This window comes from Podarcis raffonei, chromosome 2, assembly GCF_027172205.1.
Source record: "Podarcis raffonei isolate rPodRaf1 chromosome 2, rPodRaf1.pri, whole genome shotgun sequence".
Taxonomy (NCBI): domain Eukaryota; kingdom Metazoa; phylum Chordata; class Lepidosauria; order Squamata; family Lacertidae; genus Podarcis; species Podarcis raffonei.
In genome coordinates this window covers 90,116,536-90,138,135 of record NC_070603.1, presented here as the reverse complement: position 1 = coordinate 90,138,135, position 21,600 = coordinate 90,116,536, and the positions used below count along the sequence as shown (strand labels likewise).

At 42.0% G+C, this 21,600-nt stretch overlaps 1 protein-coding gene across 3 annotated transcripts in view; it reads right to left on the bottom strand.

The window, feature by feature from the left end:
• Positions 1-21,600, bottom strand: part of SRGAP3 (SLIT-ROBO Rho GTPase activating protein 3) — a 184,815-nt gene that overhangs the window by 39,277 nt on the left and 123,938 nt on the right. For all 3 annotated transcript variants that reach the window (XR_008329068.1, XM_053378094.1, XM_053378095.1), the window contains exons 7-10: positions 10,563-10,784; positions 9,377-9,478; positions 7,833-8,030; positions 3,666-3,750 (exon numbers count right to left, since the gene is read on the bottom strand). Coding sequence is in view for 2 of the 3 variants with exons in the window: in XM_053378094.1 (XP_053234069.1) it covers positions 3,666-3,750; positions 7,833-8,030; positions 9,377-9,478; positions 10,563-10,784 (607 nt within the window). In the remaining variant the exon portion in view is untranslated. The remainder of the gene's footprint in view (positions 1-3,665; positions 3,751-7,832; positions 8,031-9,376; positions 9,479-10,562; positions 10,785-21,600) is intronic.

The window sequence follows — 21,600 nt, the reverse complement described above, 5'->3', positions numbered from 1 at the left end:
AGCTCATTGGAGGAAAATAAATGCAATAAATAATTTTTTATGTTTAAATTGAAGGAGCAAAGAAATCTATTAAACAGTGGAAAGAATTTTCAGAATAAAGAATAATCAGGCAATGAAACATTTGTCCATGTGAAGTTGCGGACAGGCTTCAAGATTGTTGAAAGATCTTTTGTGAGGCACCTGAAAGGGTATGCTTGTGGTGACAGTGCCAAAAATAATCATCTACTCTGCCTTTTATCCTTATATGACTCATGGCTTTTGAATTTGAACTTCCAGGTCAGATAGTGAGTAAAAGCAGATAAAGGGAATTCAGAAAGACATGACGCAATTGCTGGATGAAACCATGTAAGAATACTGCAATTTCTGATGAACTAATTAACAAATAAGCTAAAGTGCACAAAAGTGCAGCCCTAAAGCCTAGCTACAGCTTCAAATGGAAAGAAGGTATCATTTGTTATCTGGCCCAAATAGAATATCCAAGATTGTGTTGGGAAACTGGTCAAGAGAGTAATGGCATGAGAGTTAAAGGAGCTGGGCCAAATCAAAGTCAGATGAAGGATCTTCATAAAAGAGAAAAGAGGAGCTAAGGTTAAAACTAGAGGTGACAGCATAGGCTCAGAACAGTGAGGGGCCTGGAAAAGCCACAAGCTGGCCCCGGAAGTAAGTTTGTGTGTGTGTGTAAATAAAGGTCATGAAAAGCTGGTCCAGCAGCTGACCATCATACTAATGATGCAGCTCTTGGTAAATAAATAAGCCTTAGCTGGCCTGTCTTGCTCTTGAGAAATGCTGAAGAATTTTTGCTAACTAGAAAGCTGACTAATAAAACATCCAATCACATCATGCGTTGATTGATAGTGTTGTATTAGCACTGTCAAAACCTTAGAGGCTTCTTGTCTGAACTAAGGGGAGAGTCCATATGGGTCAGGCTTCAACTAGCAGCTAGCTCCGCCCTGTCTCATATGTTAAAAAGCTTGAATTTGGAATCAGCTGCTCTCAGATAAGCCTGGCAGCCTGCAGTGATTGATTATGCCTAATGAGACCTACTCCAATTTTAATATGAAACACAGACCAATCCACAGAAGGGGGTATAAAGAAACAGCAATTGTTCTAATAAGGCTGCATATGCTTGTAGGTTTACCAGCTCTGTGGCAGAGAGAAATTTCTAAGATAGAAGAGAAAGTATTGACACAATTTTTAAAAACAGTTTAAAGAACTGTGTATCAAATGCTGTCTCTTATGATGACTCAGGTCTTAAAATCATATTAACTTGGGAGAGGCAAATATCTATGGGATTAAAGCCAGCAAAATCCAATTAAACTTTTATATGTTTATATCTGTGTTACAAGGGCTGCGGTATTAAAAGTAGATCAGAGGCAAATGATTCCAAACTTTAAGAAGTACATTCACTCCTAGTGTATGACAGCAAAATATAGCAATAAATCACCAGAAGCTTCTGCAAACTGGGCATCTCTAAAATGAGAAATAGTCCCTTGTTCACCAAGCACAACTTTTAAAAAAGTCTCATGGGCTCTAGTTCAGCTCAGGTTCCAATTTATATTCAGGATAGGACATAAATCATGCATTTAACCTTAGCTACCTACTTGAGTTAAGGCAACCACTCTTCTTGAAGTATTTTTAAGGGCACACTTGTGCAAAGTAGAGACTTTTTGAGGAGATGGCATTGTTGGGGGGGGGGCAGCATACATATCAGCCTCACAGATCCAGTGGTAGGAAATGACAGCTGTATTTTCTTGTAAAGGTAAAAGGTAAAGGGTCCCCTGACCATTAGGTCCAGTCGTGACCGAATCTGGGGTTGCGGCGCTCACCTCGCTTTATTGGCTGAGGGAGCCGGCGTACAGCTTCCGGGTCATGTGGCCAGCATGACTAAGCCGCTTCTGGTGAACCAGAGCAGCACACAGAAACGCCGTTTACCTTCCCGCTGGAGCGGTACCTATTTATCTACTTGCACTTTGAGGTGCTTTCGAACTGCTAGGTTGGCAGGAGCAGGGACCGAGCAACGGGAGCTCATCCCATCGCGGGGATTCAAACCACCGACCTTCTGATCGGTAAGTCCTAGGCTCTGTGATTTAACCCACAGCGCCACCCACATCCTATATTCTCTTGTGCTAACCATTAATAAAACAAAGGGTCATGCTGCAGCTTACAAATTTATAAGGGGATAAGCTTTTGTGGGTTACTAAGAGTCCTCTTCATCAACATTTGGGTGAGGACAGGAGTTAAAGCATGGGCTGCTAATGCAGTTTCTGTGGTCCCACAGAGACCTTCCCTAGCAGGTCTGAAAGCAGCATTCTTCTGAAACCATGTGGCGCTCATGTCAGTTTCTTTGCTTTGCAAATGGGACTGCCCACAGGCCTTTAAAGGTTGACAAACCTGACAAAAGCTCAGTCCCATAGAGCTGAAAGCAACATGCTCAGGCCAGAATATGGCAGACCTATTCCCAAGTGAACAATCTCAATAGCAAACCAGAAGGAGAATAAATTGCAGCCTACAGCATCCCTTTAAAAGTTGATTAAAACATTCATTAGGCATTCCTTTTGGCATCAAGGACAATAATTATCACCAGAGGAGAGAGGAAAGGGCAGCAAAGTGATCCACAGGCAGGCCCAAACCATCAGCTCCACTATGTTGATAGATGTGGAAAGTCTGGCCTACTTACACATGCCTTGAAACAGGCCAATTATTTCCCAAACTCTGCTGTCAGGTAAAAAGATGAATGCCTCTCACACATGGGACCGTGCACAGCTGTACTGATAGCCTGTTCCTCCCTTGCCTGCAGGACCTTCGCACAACAAGCCAACTGAGGCCAAATGCTTCAAATCACTAGTAGCAAAAAACCTATTCTGGTAGAGAGGACCCAGCACATTTTGACTCAAGTTAAGTTACAAGAATTCCCCCTAGATATAAAATCCTCAGCTGTGAAAAACACAATGCCTTTTATTTTAATCCCACAATTCAACATGACAGCTATCAAAAGAAGAATGCCACAAATCTCCCCATCCATTGCACATATAGAGTATGCAAAATATTGAAACGACCATCTAATTTTTTATTGCCATTCAGTTATGATGCTGGAGAATATCTTGGAAAACTTTGTTCCAGATTATGGCTCTAAGCACCAATGCTATATTTCACTACTTTGGGCTTCAAAAACAAAAACTTACAAAGTTTCTGAGGCAGGGGTAGGGGGAATCCCAGTCCATTCATCTTGATAGTATTTGCAAACACAAAAATCCTTTATCCAAATCATTTATTTGCCAAATGAAATGGATAATTGTTAACAAGAACACAGCTACAAAGGAACACGTCCACGGGGTTGGTGTTTTCATTTTTCTTTTTCACTAAACAAAGAGCAGGCAAAGCAGGGATAATGGGGCTCATCCCTAATGCTGAGAGGCCTGCCTTACGCCCTGAGGAACCAAATCAACGCAATGGGGCATTCAAACGCCACTCTCAGCCAAAATTGAAATTGAAAGGAGCAAAGATTTTCTGCCCCTCTTCTATTAAGCACGACAAAATCACTAATCACAAATGCTGACATAAGAAAGAAAACAATAGCAAGGGAGATTTAAGAAGTCTAAGATCCAATTCTAAATCCTGTTGTGATTTAAAATGCAATCTTTTTGTTTAGGCTCAGTTGAACTTACCTTCTCCCAGAGTCTGCTTCAGTAAGTCGTGTTTAGCCTGCAGCTTGGTAATAAGGTTGCTGCCATTCAAATACTCTTTAAATTTCTGAAGGGAGGAAACAAAAACAAAAACACTGCACACACACAAAAGCATAGTGAGCAAAAAATATTAGCAAAATAAACTTTGAGGCATACATTTCTTTCCCTGCGGTGCTGTTGCGAGTACCTTTCTGGAATGAAAGGATGTGTTGTATGCCTTAATGAACCAGACTTCAGTTGTACATACAAAGATGGACCAAGGATTCAGTTGTCATTTGGGGTTTTTCTTTTTCCACAATTTCAGTATCAGCCCTGTTGATCTTATTAAGCCAGAAACCTTTGTGTTGAGCCATGTGCTTGGGGTTAAGGCCTCAGATCACAAGAAGCTCAAAGACAGCCGTTCAAAGAAAGCTTTCTTTTGTCCAGCTTCTGGGAATGGCCTCAATAAGTAAAGAAATTTTGTGGGGGGTGGCAGTGGGGTTCCTACAGAAAGGGTTCTACTTTCATGCAAACAGTGATAAAGCCAAGATGGATTCTCACTGCATGAGGTCTGAGGGCTTGGCTGATCAGAAGCTTCTGCTGGTGCTGATGGATTTCTTCTGAGTACGACTTTTATTTTGAGATTGCCTCATACCCAGTAATAGTGTCCTAGAGACAAGTAACTTCACAGACGCCAAGAGAAGAGGAGGAAGATATGGGGCTGGAGGAAAGAAACAGGAAGTGGAAGATTCAAGAACTTAACACAAAATGCATCTTTGAAATTTCAAGATGCAAATCTCAGAAATCACTGAGTGTAAGAAGTAACATTTCTTAAATGTCACTTAAATGGAGTAGACTAGACAGTGTATCAGGATTCCCTGGTCCAAATCTCACTGCTGTCCTAAAGTTAACAAACAGCCTTAGGAAAAAACAAAAAAAAAATTTCCTTCCAGTAGCACCTTAAAGACCAACTAGGTTAGTTCTTGGTATGAGCTTTCGTGTGCATGCACACTTCTTCAGATACACTTGAAACAGAAGTTGCCAGATCCCTCTATATAGTGAGAAGGTGGGGAGGGGTATTACTCAGAAGGGTGGTGGGAATGGGTGATTGGCAGATAGCTGTGATGAGCCTGTTGACGACTCTTAACGACTGCAATAAAAAAAAAATTGTTTTGACTATGGCAGACCAACACGGCTACCTTTCTGTAACTGAGCCTTAGGAAAGCCGCTTGACACTCAGCTATGCAGCTGCAAATAAAACGTATTAAGTGTGTTGTAAAGTGCATTATACAAATGTGACGCTAGATGGCGATGGTGAGCTATGGCAAATTCAATATATTTTTTCCAAACGTTTCTTAAAAAACCATTTTCATGACTTATTTTTATATGTGCCTAGATTCCACCTCAGTCTCAGACCTCCCTTCCAAGATACAGGGATAATTATAACGGATGGCTGCTGCAAAGGTGATGGAATAACATGCTTTGAACAATTAAAAGCATTATGAAAATACTGAGTATTATAACCTATGCAGTAACCAATGTGCATATGGGCTGGTTCATAGCTGGAGGAGAGGACAGAGGGTGCAGAAAGAACTGTGGTTGGAAAGGGCTCCTTTTGCCATCCTTTGGACCCCCTGGGAAACCAAACAAACCTGTTGTACCTGGAACTGGGTGTGGAGAATATAGCTGATTGGGACACAGCTGTGGGCAGCCTGATAAAATACCACTAACCTTGGGCCTACCATAAAAGCAAGCCCTGCCATGGAACAGTAAAGTCTTAAACAATCAAACCTTAGTTTAAAAACAAGCTGTACTTGGAACTGGACCAGTAAGTTGGATTCAAGGGTTAGAGGCCAACTTGTGCAACCCCTGCTTAGCTTCTCCTCCTCCTTCCCCTCCTCCTTCTCCCTATACCCTCCAAAGCGTATCCAAAGGATCAGGCCCTCTAAAGAGGGAGAGATGGAAAACTGATCTTGTGCCAGTGGAATTCCTGCTGGAGCTAGAGTTCTCTGCCTGACTTCAAACAAAGCCCCCAAGCCTTTGTACTGTAATAATGTAAGGCACAGCCTCCACTGTTTGGGGAGCTGATGAGACTACAGGGAGAAAGAGGGGGAAAGAAAGAACTGTTGCACAACTAGCCTTCCATGTGTGTAACTGCTGGATACTACCCATTGCTAAATGGGATGTCTTTTTTGGGGGGGGAGTGATATTTATATCACATGGCACAATTCTTGTGTTAGTTTAACCATAAACAAAATGAACTGATATGCACAGAATATGCACAGAATAAGTTCTGTGCAAGTTTTACAGAAGACTGTAAAAAGTTTGTGAGGAAATTTTTATGACTCTCAGGGTACCATAGTTCTAGGCTGGAGAAACTGGGCAGGACAGGGCCAGAAGAGTTTACATTGTTCTCCCATATGAACTATAGCAAATAGTCACTGTAGAAACTGAGGAAGGGTTTGACTTTATTTTTGTAGGACAAACATTTCTCCTATCTATCTATCTATCTATCTATCTATCTATCATCTATCTATCCATCCATCCATCCATCCATCTATCTTCCCTGATGTGAATTAAGGGATGATTAAACGTTTTTCTTGATGCTCAGACTCCTAATCTTCAAAGCTCACAACTAAGTTTTGAAAGCATGCGGTTTAAAAATTATTTTCAGTTGCTTTATTTTCTTAATCTTCTTTGCAGCCATGGGGTCTAGACACATACCTAAAATTTGAAAATAAATAAGAACTGACATTTTATTTTTTTAAAAAAACCAAAATTCTGACAGTCCCATTGTAAAAGGGTTTCCAAGATAAGGTGAAAGGCTGATGAAATGGTACAACATTCCTATAGAGGGGGAAATGAGGGACTCTGTGCTTGAATGGCAAACTAGGGAGTAGTTGGTCTTTAAAACATCTCGTCTTAAAACACTTTTTAAAAAATAGTCCTAAAGGGATATTAGTTCAGGGAATCCTGGTTCTGTTGTTTCTCCCAGTGAGGTCAGAGATACCTTTCTATAGGTGAGCCATACATTAGTGCAACCACTCTACGTGGCTCCATATGGTGGGCTTCTTATTCCTTTCTGAACATCAGCCAAGCCCACTCCACGCACAGCACATCTAAACGGCCTACTTAAACTTTTCCAAGTTTTCAAACAAGCTTTCAACATAACACCAAGAGCTACTGTGAATGTATAAGAACAGACAAACTGGTTTACTGCATTCTTGATCTTCCGTCTACAAATAAAGACCAGGACAGGCTATAGGTGAAAGTTGAACTCTGATTTACCGAAGTTGGAAAAGAGCGAGAGGCTAGCTTGTCTGGTTTTGTCACCTCAGTCCTTGAATACTCCCCTTCTCCATCCACTTCTACAGGGCAGGAGTTCCTTATAGAAGCGCTGCTTGTGTCGTCATGTGAAAGTCACTCCTCCTCCAGATGAGACACAAACATCGGTGATTCTGACAATTTCTGTTTCTCTCAGTTTCTCATTTCCCCCCCAATCTTAAGATCAGTTAGTTCTCCACATCTCTACACCAGTTTGTGGTTTTTTTAAAAAGTCCTCATGAAAATCCATCAGCATTTTAATACATTTCCCCCTATTATATGAATTTTTTGTATGTAATGTTGCCTGATATACATATTTTTGCAAAGCAATTTCCCCGATTAAAATCCATTTTAATGTTATTTTTGTCAGAATATGGATTTTTACATAAACTTCACCCAAGTCTATGCATTTTTGTACACGTTACTTGGCTGGAGAAATGCAATGCAAAATCTGGAGCAGTGAAATTTTGGAGGAGGGCTATGTTGTGGTCAACATATTATTTCAAAAAGTACAAATTAGGTAGGTTCATCTTTGAATGAGAACTGAATTGATGTCTCTCTCATCCCTAGACTCCCTACTGCCTTTCTAAGAGCTAGTCATGTGAATGTGTATGTGGGGAATTGAGAGGTGTAGCTATTGGAATACCAGCACACTCTATTGTCACAAAAATGTGACGTCCCTACAGTTAAAATGGGAAGGGGAGGGGAAGCTACTGCTCTGAAAGAGCCAGCCTTTTATTAGCAGTATATAGTTTATACCGGCCTTTTTCCCTGACAGGGGATAAGCCTTCTTATCTACCGCTTTTTTCCACACTGTGCTCAATATAGACATAAGATTATCCTCACAGTAAAATAGAACATTTCAGTTTCTTGTTGGTTGGCTCTCCTCTTGGCAATGTTTATTTTACTCATGTAAGTCTCTGAAGCAGCTGATTTGACCGACTCAGTGGAGCGACTATGCTGGAAGGCATCTGAGACATCAAAATCTTCCACTGTCAGCATGTCTTGCAATGTCTGCATAGTAGCATCCAATGTTTTTCGCACCTGCAGAAATTAAAGGCACAGGCGATTACGAGATAAAGTGAATTGCTGTGACACAGTTAGGTCACCGTCAGTACATGATCTTCGATACACCAAGCTAGTCTTATTTTTTGAACTTGAAAGATTTCCTAGGGAGGAAAAGATAATATAGGGTCCCCAGGATTAGATGCTTTTGTGTATGGATGAGCAATTTGTTCTGTACCTGAAACCACATTAGAAATGAATTTAAGAGATTTCTAGATGCCAGTGACAATGACAATAGCACCCAACTAGGAAGCACTACAGGACACAGCACTATGAAGTTGTTACAGGAGTTTATAGCTACCGTGCTATAATGATAACATAACAGCTCCGCACCCCAAGCATATCATCCTAGTCTGTATAAACTAGCAGGAACTGGTTTGGGGGTGTCCACCATCACCCAACCCACTGTGTGCCTTCCACCTTCAGGGGGCAGCTATAGGGGCCAGGGCTTTTTCGGCTGTGGCTCCGACCTGGTGGAACACTCTGTCACAAGAGACTAGGGCCCTGCGGGACTTGACATCTTTCCGCAGGGCCTGCAAGACAGAGCTGTTCCGCCAGGCCTTTGGCCAGGGCACAGCCTGACTCCCTCCCTCGGCAATCTTCGCGGAGCTCTGGCCCAATGGTGGCCAGTGGCTTGAATTTAATTAATTTTATAATGAATGATCTTAGAGTGTTGTTTGTGTTGTACTTTTGTATTGTTTTATTGTTGTTAGCCGCCCTGAGCCCAGCTTCGGCTGGGGAGGGCGGGATATAAATAAAATTTATTATTATTATTATTAAAGAGCCTCTTTGTGACGTGCCCCATCTATAGTAGAGATTTGGTGCTTTCAAACAATGTAGCAAAACAAGTATTACAAAGCAAGCCATTATGCCTGTTTCCTATCCAGAGTCAAAGACCTGGCATGGTTTTATTGTGCTCTTCTGGTTAAATATATCATTCATATAACAGGATGCAGGATGACCACATGGATGATCAGACAATATTTATAATATACTCAAAGACATTTTAGTATATTTATGTTGTTGGAGTGCTTCATGCAGGGGCAAGACCCTGAGGCACCAAAACCCACTACCCCCTTTTACTATTTCAGGCACCCCACACCCCACTTATGCACGATCGGACGTGTGTGTGGCGCCCAATACAAACCTGGTCTGCGTTCTCCAAGGGATCACAAGCCCTTGGATTGAAAAAGTATGCGTGTCCAATACAGTTTAATTCTTTAGCCACCTCTGTTAGTTTAAAAGTCACCTTGCATAGAATTATTCGCATAAATGAATCAATAAAGCTTATTTACTTAAGGATTAAAGACAATTACAGCTCTCACCTCTTCGTTTTCTATTTTGAGCGTGGCAAGTCTAGACTGCAGCTGGTGATATCGCATGAGCAACTCTGTCTGAACTGGCTGCTGGGCGCTCACTTGACATACCTGAAGGGACAACAGATAGGACTATGCAAATTAAAGAAGGATCAGAATATTGACAGGCATCAAAGAGCTAACACAACAAAGAATGCACATCCTCATGATTAAAATGTCCAAAAACTTTGGACTGATGGATATTAAAAACAAAAGACGGAGTACAGTGGAACCTCAGGTTACAAACACTTCTGGTTACAAACACTTGGGGTTACAAACTCCGCTAACCCAGAAGTAGTACCTTGGGTTGCAAACTTTGCCCCAGGATGAGAATGGAAATCGCATGCTGGCGGCACGGCGGCGGCGGGAGGCCACATTAGGGAAAGTGTCCCTCAGGTTAAGAATGGTTTTGGGTTAAGAACGGACTTCCAGAACAAATTAGGTTCGTAACCCAAGGTACCTCTGTATTTAATTTTTAACTAGTATAATCCTTCTATTGAGGTTGAAATATAACCTCACTCAGACACAGAATACTGTGCATAGTTGTTACTTATGGCAATGCAGCAAATCTATTGTTACAAAATCTATTTGTTAGTGTTGGATTATAAAAGAAATTTCTCAAAACAAGGATCTGACTTAAAGTAAAGGGACACTTGACCATTAGGTCCAGTCGTGGCCGACTCCGGGGTTGAGGCGCTCATCTTGCTTTATTGGCCAAGGGAGCTGGCGTACAGCTTCCAGGTCATGTGGCCAGCATGACTAAGCCGCTTCTGCCAAACCAGAGCAGCGCACGGAAACGCCGTTTACCTTCCCACTGGAGCGGTACCTATTTATCTACTTGCACTTTGACGTGCTTTCGAAATGCTAGGTTGGCAGTAGCAGGGACCGAGCAACAGGAGCTCACCCCGTCACGGGGATTCAAACCGCCGACCTTCTGATCGGCAAGTCCTAGGCTCTGTAGTTTAACCCACAGCGCCACCTGCGTCTCTTAAAAGGCCTAAATATTAGTAACTCCTTAATGCATTATGTATGTAGTACCTACGGCAACTCCCACTATCAGTACCGGAGTGAGCAAAGTGTTACGTCTGAAGGGAAGCTGGAAACATACTGCAATATGTGGCACTGAAAGCACTTTCTACAATGGTGATAGCATTACCTCATCCCCCATATGAGGCTGGTATTCAAACTTTAGTGGAGGACAGAAGACTTGGTTGCACATATCCATGACTGTATGCTTGTCACTCCGTGCATCCAGGTTGTCTACAGCATTCTCAATGATGTCCAGGCCCTCATGACGTGAGGTTTCTAGATTGTATTCAGCAGAAAGATATGTTCTGAACGTCCGTGCCAGGCTGGCATGGAATCCCAAGTCACAGCACTAAGGAAAATGGAGAAACAGTCATTTGCTTCAACCGCAGAAGCTAGTAATTTCTCCTATATTTTGGCATAATGGCCTTTCACCTGAAGAAAACCCAAATACAATATCTATTTCTTCTACTTTATGTTACTTCTAGAGCACCTATATAAAATGAGGTGTTGTCCAGAAAACAAAGAGAAAGACACAGGGCCTGCCTTCAGGCTTACACGCTAAGTTATACAAGACATGGCAAAAGGGCAGGTAAGCTGTGGGGAATGGTAAAAGTATGGAATCAAGGACACAATACAAACACTTATATGGGTAAATAATAAAAGTGAGTGTCCACTTTCTGGTATGAATCAATCCTAGGAATATCACAACAGAGGTTTCGTGTAGAAGCAACCTCCCAAAACTTTACCCTTTATCACTCATTGCTTGATCTAGGTTTTCTCTTCTCACATGCATTGATATATTTGATTAGCCACATTTTAAATCAAAGAAATGACATCAGTTGATCATATATACATTATGCAGAATTTTGTGGAATTCCCATGCAAGTTTGCATAGAACCGTATCCTTAATCAATAAATAGACTTCAAAAACAATCCAGGATTCAAAACAAATCCCTATTATCATAAAATCTTACTATAGTACAGAAGACGCCCCTATTGCCACATCTTTTGTGACTGAGCAGCTTCTCATGCTTAATAAAATATTCCTGCATTATTCACCTTGGAGGGATATCTGAATTTTAATGGCTAACACAGAAACCTAATTTCTCCCTCCCATCCCAAATGCATAAACACAGGCAGTGCCTAACTTTAACATAAAAGTGCAAACATTAAGTAATTTGGTTACCTGCTACATCTTGGCTTACACTCAAGCAGGTAAAGCAAATCCTTCCGTAAGATGGATATGTAAATCTAGAGGTTCTTCATTATTCATCATAGAGTGGCAAGTCTATCAATGGCTACAGGCCATTATGGCTAAATGTTACCTCCAGGTTTGGACGGAATATGTCCCCAAACTACCATTTTCTGACAAGGACAAGGGTGCCACCTCCTTTCTGTTTGCGGGAGTGCTGTGTGGGTAGAATGACTGATGGACACTCACTGGTGAAATGGAGAGGGCGTGCAACTTTTAAACTATTTACCAACCTATCCATTAAATAGTGCTGTACTTTATACCCAGACCAGTAGAACTGGGTCTGACTCACCGCACTCAGCTCACCTACCCAAGACTCAGTAATGCACACCAAGTCTGCTCTCTTATCCAAGATGAAATCGTGGATAAGCAAGGACTTACAGTGAACTGACCTGGCATTGCAAAGCAACACCACCAGTCACAGAACACCTAATCTAGTTAATGTTGGTAGAGCTCTGTGCCCTAAATTGAAAGTGGGCACTCTACCTTCCATAGGACAATGTGGGACTAGGACTCAGAATGAAGAGGAAGGTGGTGGCCAGAAGAGCAGAAGAGCAGCAGTGGTGGCCAGAAGAGCAGGAAAAATATCCAGCAAAGTTGCAGCTGGAGATAACTGCTTTTTTAACTCCATCGGAGAAGGCAAGAGCTGGAAGAAACTTCCAGCTGTTATGGCTGCCTGCATTGCCTGCCAGAAGAGAATCTGTTCCCAGTACTGAGGTGCACTTGATGCCATACATTCCCTGAGTATGGGGATGTGTGAATTTGCTCCAAGCTTGCCTACCATTTACCATTCAGCTGAAGGCAGTAGACAAGTCATCTTGTTGCAATAATCCTACTCAGTACAATATTTACCAGTTTTAGCATTAATGCTTGAATCATGAAATACAGAGCAATATAATTCCATGACCTTGCATTGAATAATAAAAATGAGATGGTTGATGGAAACAAGAGAAAAGCAACACTTTGTTTTCCAAATATATGGCAGAAAGCTGCCAAGAGTGCATTTCCTGAGCTCTTGACTGTCCTCTGATCTCTTGTTATTTTCAATGCATGTTCACAAAAGGATTTTACAGCAGGATATTTTCTGCATTCCTAACTCAAAGTGAATATCAAAGCTCAGTTACTGCCATAAGCAACTCTAGCCAGAGACGACATCTCATCTTTACTGATGTGAAGAGACACCCCTCAATTCAAATTTAAATCATACCAAAGAGACGGATTTCTCTAACTGTGTGCAAAAAGAAGCAGCTCATGCATGTGCGCGTGCTCACACAGACACATACAATTCCCACTCTCAGGGATGTGGTGTGAACTTCTAGAAGATTTCAAAAGACAGCAGAAGTCAAGCTTTCAACAACTAATTTATGACACAAGCAAAAATATAGTTGGTGTCCCTTGGCCTAACTATGAATTAGCCTCCATGAAGCCAGATTATCACCACTGCCTTGGAGGGGGTTCGACTAGATGACCCTTGGGACCCCTTCCAATTTTACAATGTTATGATCCAATGATCCACTCCAGGTTACCAAACATTGGGCTCCTTTTTGAAAATGAACCAAAGCACAGAGGTAGTAATTTTAGATATAAACTCATGCAATTCTACTAAATTTGAGAATTTTAATTCAGCCACTGCCTGCTCCCAAAGAGCAACATTGTGTTCCACTGCTCCCAAAATATGCTCAGGCCAGAACAGTGGCAAACTTTCAGGGGAAAGGAGTTCCATTGCATATGACAGAGCTCCAGGAACATGTCCTAACACAGCCTTCCCATACTAATTTAATGCACTGGAGCAAAGTTATGGGTTGCAACAATTAACAAGGAAGGCGAAGGAAACATTTGAAAGGTCCAAGTCTTTTAGGAATTTTATAGGACTTTGTATTTTCTTATATAGCTATTGCAGAGTCTGGCATACTAGTGGAATTTACTCTCCGAGCGCCTCAGGAAATAAGATGCAACCAGAGTTCAGCACTAAGTGCATCCTGCAAACAAACAAAAGGTTTACATATGCTCCTAGAGTATATTCTAAAAGTACTGTTCAAAAATTGTATCCAAATGTTCCTAAAAAGTATATTCAAATTACCACTGCTTTGGCCAAGCTGAGCAGCAATCTGACTGGAAATTTGTTGACTGCTATGTCTGAAATCTAGTACCTGAGGCTAAAAGGCTCAAACTATGATCTGTGTCTGAATCTGCAGCAGCAATAACAAAAGCAACTCAGGAAGGTGGCACAATAGTTCCAGGAGAAGCTGTGTTACTCCTTGAAGCTCTCACAGTGCCACACTTTGGAAGAAGAAGAAGAAGAAGAAGAAGAAGAAGAAGAAGAAGAAGAAGAAGAAGAGTAGTAGTAGTAGTAGTAGTAGTTTGGATTTGATATCCCGCCTTTCACTCCCCTTCAGGAGTCTCAAAGCGGCTAACATTCTCCTTTCCCTTCCTCTCCCACAACAAACACTCTGTGAGGTGAGTGGGGCTGAGAGACTTCAAAGAAGTGTGACTGGCCCAAGGTCACCCAGCAGCTGCATGTGGAGGAGCGGAGACGTGAACCCGGTTCCCCAGATTACGAGACTACTGCTCTTAACCACTACACCACACTGGCTGTGGTGTAGGCAAGCTCTCCTTCCACCTTTCTCAGTCCTTAAGACTCCTAACAGATGCCAGCATATTGTCCAAGGTTTCATCAAGAAGTTCTGAACAGCACCTCGCAATTCTTGGGGTGGAGGAGTCCCATCCCACTCCAATCTAACCAGTTCTGTTCAAGCCTCCCTATAATAACAAACAACTAATAGGCAAGGCATGGGTCTCCTAGAGCTCACTGATATACAAGTGCCCCCAGTTCCCTGGGTAAAAAGAGTTACTTTGGAGTTCAAAATTGGCATAGGAAACATCAGGACTACTTCAGTCCAAGTATCAGAAAGACTGAAGTCTTAGAAAATCCACATTACCGCCTTGGTCATAAGCATTTAACGGGCTCCATCATTTTATGGTGGATCTCTCGAGTGTGAGTTTAGCATAATCCAGTTCAGGTACAGGGAACAAGGGTACAGGGAACTAGCACCCTAGTGTGGTTCTTAATGTCAGGCAACTTAGCAGAATCTATAAGAATAATCTATGATTGCTTAAAAGCATAGGAAGCTGTTACGGACGAGATCAGTTATCACTCTAGTATGAAAAATGAGATCTCACTTTGACAGCCAAACTAGACATCACCACCACCACCATTTTATTTGTATGTCAGCTTTCCGTTGATAAAACCATGCTCAAGGTGACTTACAATATGATTTACATAATCACAAACATAACAAAAGTAGTTATAAATAAAACGCATCAAAAAGTACATAACCAAACTTAACCATTGCCACATAAAGCATAAAAAAGCTAAAATGAAGACACAAAACCCTAAACAATACCCCAACCTGACAGCCTGTTCAGCAGCCTCAATTTTTATAGCTGGAGTCAGTCAGCGTCCCACCTCCCCAAGCCAGGTGGGAAAAGGCCTGCAAGACAGGGAGCAGGTCTTCCAGGACTCACAGCCAAGATGATACCTCGTCATATGATCACTGCTGAGAACCAGTCAGAAGGAAAGAATGTGAGGCATTGCATATATCTTCCCTGCTATAGTGATTCCCCCTCCTCCAACAGGAGCGGGCCACAAAAGTCTCACAAAGAGAAGAGGTCCTGGAAACAGTGGTCATCACTCTAGACTTGCTGTTGATAGGCACAAATCAAGGTGAATGCTACTTCCTCAGGCTGTCCACAGCTGAGTTTCCCAGGGGGTCCCTTCCAGTCAAAGCTCTTTCTTCACCCTCTGTCCTCTCCTCCTCCTCCTCCTCCTCCTCCAGCTTTCCCAATCATGACATGGGAGATCTAGGGTCAGGCTCTCCTACATTTCATATACAGTGTTAATTGCAGCCACAGGGGGAAGGCGGAGTCAGATGAAGGTACTGGCTGAGGATGCTTATCAGCGCTCGTATGCCTGATTCTCAATTAACACACACATCGCACATAGCAATTTAGGGACAGTGGTTTAATTAGGAAAATGCACAGAGAAAGGGTCCAGTCTGTCTCTTGCATTCACACAGCTTCTATTAATACTGGGTGATTATATCTGCGTCTCTGTATCTGACATACTGTGAACTCCTGCAACTCAGTATGCCACATTTTACTGTCACATCCTGTTGCCAGCCCTTCCCCTTCTTCAGCTGCAAATAGTCTGTGCGCCAGGGCCCTGATGGAAGAAAAGCTGCTCAGTGTTGAAGGTGAAACATGGGAGGCCCTCAACTGCAAATGGACAGCCTCAGCATGACAGCAGACTGCCTCACAGAAAGGGAGCCAGGGAGGGAGAGCAGGAGAGTTGTAACAACACTTGGTGAGAGATCAGTGCAACGACTCTTTTAAAACCTTCTCATAAAAAGAAAAAGTTTGCACCGAAGGGAGAATTCAGTAAGTTTGCACTTAAATGCAAACTGAACCAAATATCTCCCCTACCCAATTCCTATGTGTGACCAGCATGAGTATACCGTATTTTTCGCTCTATAAGACGCGCCAGACCACAAGACGCACCTAGTTTTTGGAGGAGGGAAACAAGAAAAAAAAAATCTGAGTCTCAGAAGCCAGAACAGCAAGAGGGATTGCTGCGCAGTGAAAGAAGCAATCCCTCTTGCTGTTCTGGCTTCTGGGATAGCTGCGCAGCCTGCATTCGTTCCATAAGACGCACACACATTTCCCCTTACTTTTTAGGAGGGAAAAAGTGAGTCTTATAGAGCAAAAAATACGGTAATTCTTTCTGACTCCAGGAGGTGACAAAATAAGTTGTACTAAGGCAGGGGGAGGTGTGTCTCTTGTGCTTCTTTTAGCTCATCTGGGCAAAAGGACTCCTATTGGAATTTCCCCCCGACTTTCTGTAGTTCCATTTCGCGGCAGTGGGGTGAGTGAGGCCAAGGCATGCTTCCCCATACAGCTGCCAGTGTTCACCCCACTACGAGAAGGAAACAACCTCTTCCAAAGCCCCAAACTCACTTTACTGAAAATGTGAAGCAGCCATTGAGGGGTGTAAAGAGATTTTAAAGCTTTTAGCATTCCTTCCTAACACTCTATACAGAAACAGAACGAAATTAGAAAACAAGCAATATGCACAGGGGCCTAAAGAAATCCCCCAGGTAGCCTGGGAACACTTGTAGCTTGCAGGACAGCAGCTTATCTCCAGGATAATGATTGTGTTTAAATGTTCTCACTGTAGTCAATATCAGAAACTCTGATGGCTTCCACTGAACCATAGTACATTCTCAGTTCACACTGGGGGTTAGGATGAACTTGAACCAGTCTAAATCTTCTCTCAAGACTTTCGGGAAAATGTCACACTCCCTTGCATTTCACCTGCATTGCACAGAAGAATTCTGAAATGCTGCTCCTTATTTTCCTTGCTGGAAACATGCTGAAACCAGCATGTGCAGTGTAGTTCAAATAACCCAGCTGCTATTGACAAGTAGGGCAGTAGCCTGACTAACATTATTTTTTCCAGCTCCTTTGGTCTCTGGCTATTAGCACCATGCCTAGCACTTCACACTTCAGTGCCACAAAGAGGGGAGAAAAGATGTAGGAAAAGGTATTTTTAAAAATACCCATTTAAGAAAAGTAAAAAAATAAAAATAAAAATTTGAAAGCTAATATTATTATAAATAAGAATTTATAAGAGCTGATATTACTCTCAGCTTTTCAAGAATTAACTTTCCAGTGGACCCCTGCAGATTAGTGAAGTGGGCCCTATAAAAAGTTGTGCTACCCCCTCAGTGTGGATTCTACAGTCCATCATCTGATTCTGATGTACCATGAAGCTATTGAACTATCTTTGCTCCCTTGGATAAAAGGCAGCTAAACACACACAGAGACAGCTAAGAACAAAATGGTTGGATGACCCCAGAAAGTGCCAAATTATAAACGGCTGGCTTTCCATATAGGTTACTAACCTGATGGTTCATGTTGTGGCATATATACTTGCAACACTTGCAGCAAGTGTGAAAAAGAATTACTAACAATTAGATTGCCCATTTCTGAATTGTGTAGAAGCTTCACATCCAAACCACTCCATTTGAAACGGCTGCTTCACCTGTTACAACACTGTAAAAACAAAGACCTCAAGGGTTTTCATTTCTCTGAGAGTGACATAAAAGAAGCCCAGGTTGCATTGTGAATTAAACAGAGAGGAAGCATACATGGCTACCCTCTTTGCACCCAGGCCTCAACTTTATACCACCACTTGCATAAAGCAAAGAACTTGATCTCGGTGTGTTTTTTAAGTACTCAGTGGATTTTAGCATTTTTCAAGGTCACAACCTTGAAGTTAAAATTTAGGTGCGCTATTCCTGTGGACATTGCTCCCACTGCTGGCTCTGGCTTTTGCTATTTGCTGCCATATCAACAGTGGGACGAATGGCTATGCATTACAGGATGCAAGTAAGTTTTTTCTCTAAGTGTGTTTAACCAAGATGGGAGTTATCTCCTGACCTCTGCATTGCTCAATATATGTCCTAAAGCATTGTCTCTTAGTATGCCTAATGATAGATATTATTGCCCATAAAGTGCCAATCTTGTTCAAAAGTTTAGCTACAGTTAGTTAACTGGACTTGGGAAGCACACTTTATATATTAAAAAACAGTAACAGGTACTTATCTTCAGCAAATATTTTTAACCTAGATTTTCTACTGTTCCCTGGGGCTTCCTCACAGTACTTTTCTTCTAGCTGCTGGTTTTCCTCACTTGACACTTTTCATATGTTACACAGAAGGAGGGCATGAGGAGTAATTCAAGCTTCTTTTTTCTTCTTCTGTAGACCATACAATGCACCCTCTGGATATATTTACTGTTGGAATATATCTTAAAGGGGCCAGGGAAATTTAAGGCTGCTGCTTTCTTTCCAGGTATTAAGAACATTACCTACAGGCTGTTCCAGTAAGAATAACTCAATCATTATTACAGAGGGGCACTTAGGCTGCTTTTCAGTTAAAACTAACAAGCATTTTGAAACTTGTTTTCTACCAGGCTCAGGGATCATTTCAGACTATAAAAGCACACACACACACACACTTGTGCATAACTATACAGATCCACAGAGAGAGAAATGAATAACTCACCCTTTGTTTGTGCCTTGTCGAGAGGAAAATAAATCCTTTATAAAGTGTAAGCTTTGGCAAACTGCAATGTGCATAACTTGGCTGTACTATCAAGTGAGGTTTGAGTGAAGGCATGCCATCTAAACTGGTTATATTTTTAGGTTTATTAGCATTTTCTGAATGTGGGCCACTTTTCTTATTGTTATGGTCTCCTTCTGAGCGAGACAAGCTAATCACCTCAATACTTTTCATTATTAGGTCGTTTTACTGTGGAAAAACTCCGAAAGGCTACTGTCCCACTCATGTCACAGATTTCACGTCATAATGCAGAGCACATTGTGCCCTCCTGAAATACATGCTTAGGGGGAATGAAATAAAGATCTGGTGAAGTACCGTACACTTCTCGTACAAAGCAAGCAACATTTTAATTCATGTGCTCATTCTACATGACTAAAATAGTTTTGCTTTTTATCTTTTAATTTTCATCTGTTGTTATAATTGTTCTCTCTGTTTTGTATAAATTTAATAATAATAATAATAATAATAATAATAATAATAATAATAAAGTTTACAAAATGAGAAAGGCAAGCAAGAGACAAGAAGTAAGAAGCACAAAGAAAATAGGGTTGGTTCACATATAACACAGATTGGTGTTCAGAAGTTGGGGCTCCCATGCTACCCCCTTCACTTTTTTTCCTCTTGTGAAACAAAGATTGGATTAAGAAGATTGCTGGTCAAAGTTCATACATGTTGGAAGTTTAATAAATCAATTAAAAGAATAAAAGTTCAAAAAATCTGCTTTATCTTGCACCCACACTTTCCTACCCCATATTTGTGCTTCTGGTGGGTGTGGCTGTCAATTTCTACCACAGTTTAAAATAGTGATAGAACAGCCTAACCACATACTTCCTCATCTGGGGCATAGCAATATCTAATTAAAAGTGTTTGCCTTACAGCCAGGCTAGGAGTAGACTAAACTCCCCACATCAAGAAAGGCCCTTTCAGCCACATGAGCTTCCGTCTTGAGCTATTTTCAAAGCCACAAACCAAATGTCAAGTTTTCAAGTCAATGTGGGATTTGCCTATAAATTTAGCTTTAAAGAGCTACCAGAAGGGAGAGGGATGTGGGGCATTTAGTTGCACATCTGCTCTGATCCCTTTAGGTCTCTTGAACCTTTAAATATTTACAGATGAACACTGTGAGGGTCATTTTGAGCTTAATTCAACTCAACACTCTTTTTCTTCCCTACACTGTATGGGACCAAACTGGCAATATATGCTGATACACTTATTCTCCCAAGCGGATCTGATCCCTGCTGAAAGCAACAGGGACTTGCATTCAGCACCAAGTTTAAACAGCACTTAATGCAAGACCGGCTGCAATCAAGAGGCTTTACCAGTCCCATGGCTAATATCGTATGATACTGGGTGACTGACAGGTGGGTCTGGCCAACCAAAAACAGCCTTATGGACCAAATTGGTCAGTCTGGTCTAATTTGGCATGTAGGCCAGAAGTTCCTTGACATTCGCTTACAGTAACCAAATTCCCACCATGAGAAACTGAAAGATGACCCTTCCCAAATAGTCATGTGAATCAACTCCAACTTTAAAAGCGGGGGTGGGGGGTGGGAGGGACCAGATATCCTAAAGAGTAACTGCAACCTTTGCCTCCCATCCCAAAATTACTTCTTGCTTCTTGTGTACATAACAAGCCAAAGGGAAAGGGAAAGGACCCCTGGATAGTTAAGTCCAGTCAAACTTGACTACGAGGTGCATCTCGCTTTTGGCCGAAAGAGTTGGTGTTTGTCCGCAGACGGCTTTCTGGGTCATGTGGCCAGCATGAATAAACGGCTTCAGACACAACAGAACACCATGACAGAAACCAGAGCGCATGGAAACACCGTTTACCTTCCCGCCGCAGCAGTACCTATTTATCTACTTGCACTGGTGTGCTTTCAAACTGCTAGGTTGGCAGGAGCTGGAACAGAGCAACGGGAGCTCATTCCGTTATGGGGATTCGAACTGCCGACCTTCTGATCGGCAAGCCCAAGAAGCTCAGTGGTTTCGACCACAACGCCACCTGCTCCCACCGTGCATAACAAGGGCAGAGCACGCTTTTTAGCAATAGTCAGTCTAAAACAGGGATGGCTTACCTGTGGCCTTCCTGATGTTGCTGGACTCTAATTTCCATCAGCTCCTACCAGCACGACTAAGCAAAATGTAGTCCAGCAACATCTGAAGGGCCAAAGGTTAGTCATCCCTGGTTTAAAAGAACGCTGAAAATTACACAAGCCTCTGCCACATTTAAGTCTTTGCCATTTTGCTACTTGAAGCTAGGAGTCTGATAACCAAAGAGACAGAGGAGCTTTGCCCAGTACTTCCTGCTGACAGGAAGTATTTCTCATCTTTGTTTCACGTACAAAGGTGGGTGGGGGAGGGGGAGTAATCTCCACAGAAGCTACAGAGGAAGTGAGTGGTTCAAGTGCTTAAAATTACCAGTGGCATTGCAAAATAGCCTCCAAAGCTGGAAGCAGCAGAGAAGAGCGGAATGTAAAAGCTGTGCATTCAAACTGCACTGAATCTTTTGAGAGAAACTAATTTCCCGTGATGGAAGAGGTTTATTCCTTTTTTATTGCCAGGCTGTTGACTTTATCTGAACAACCCCGTAAGCTAGGGAATGGAGAACAATTCCCTGTGCGACAAGCACACAGAGTGCAATGATGTTGAGTGTTTGGGGCGGGGGTAGGCTCGATTAATTTCATTGCACACAGGTTGTACATTGACAATAAAGGTATTATTATTATTATTAT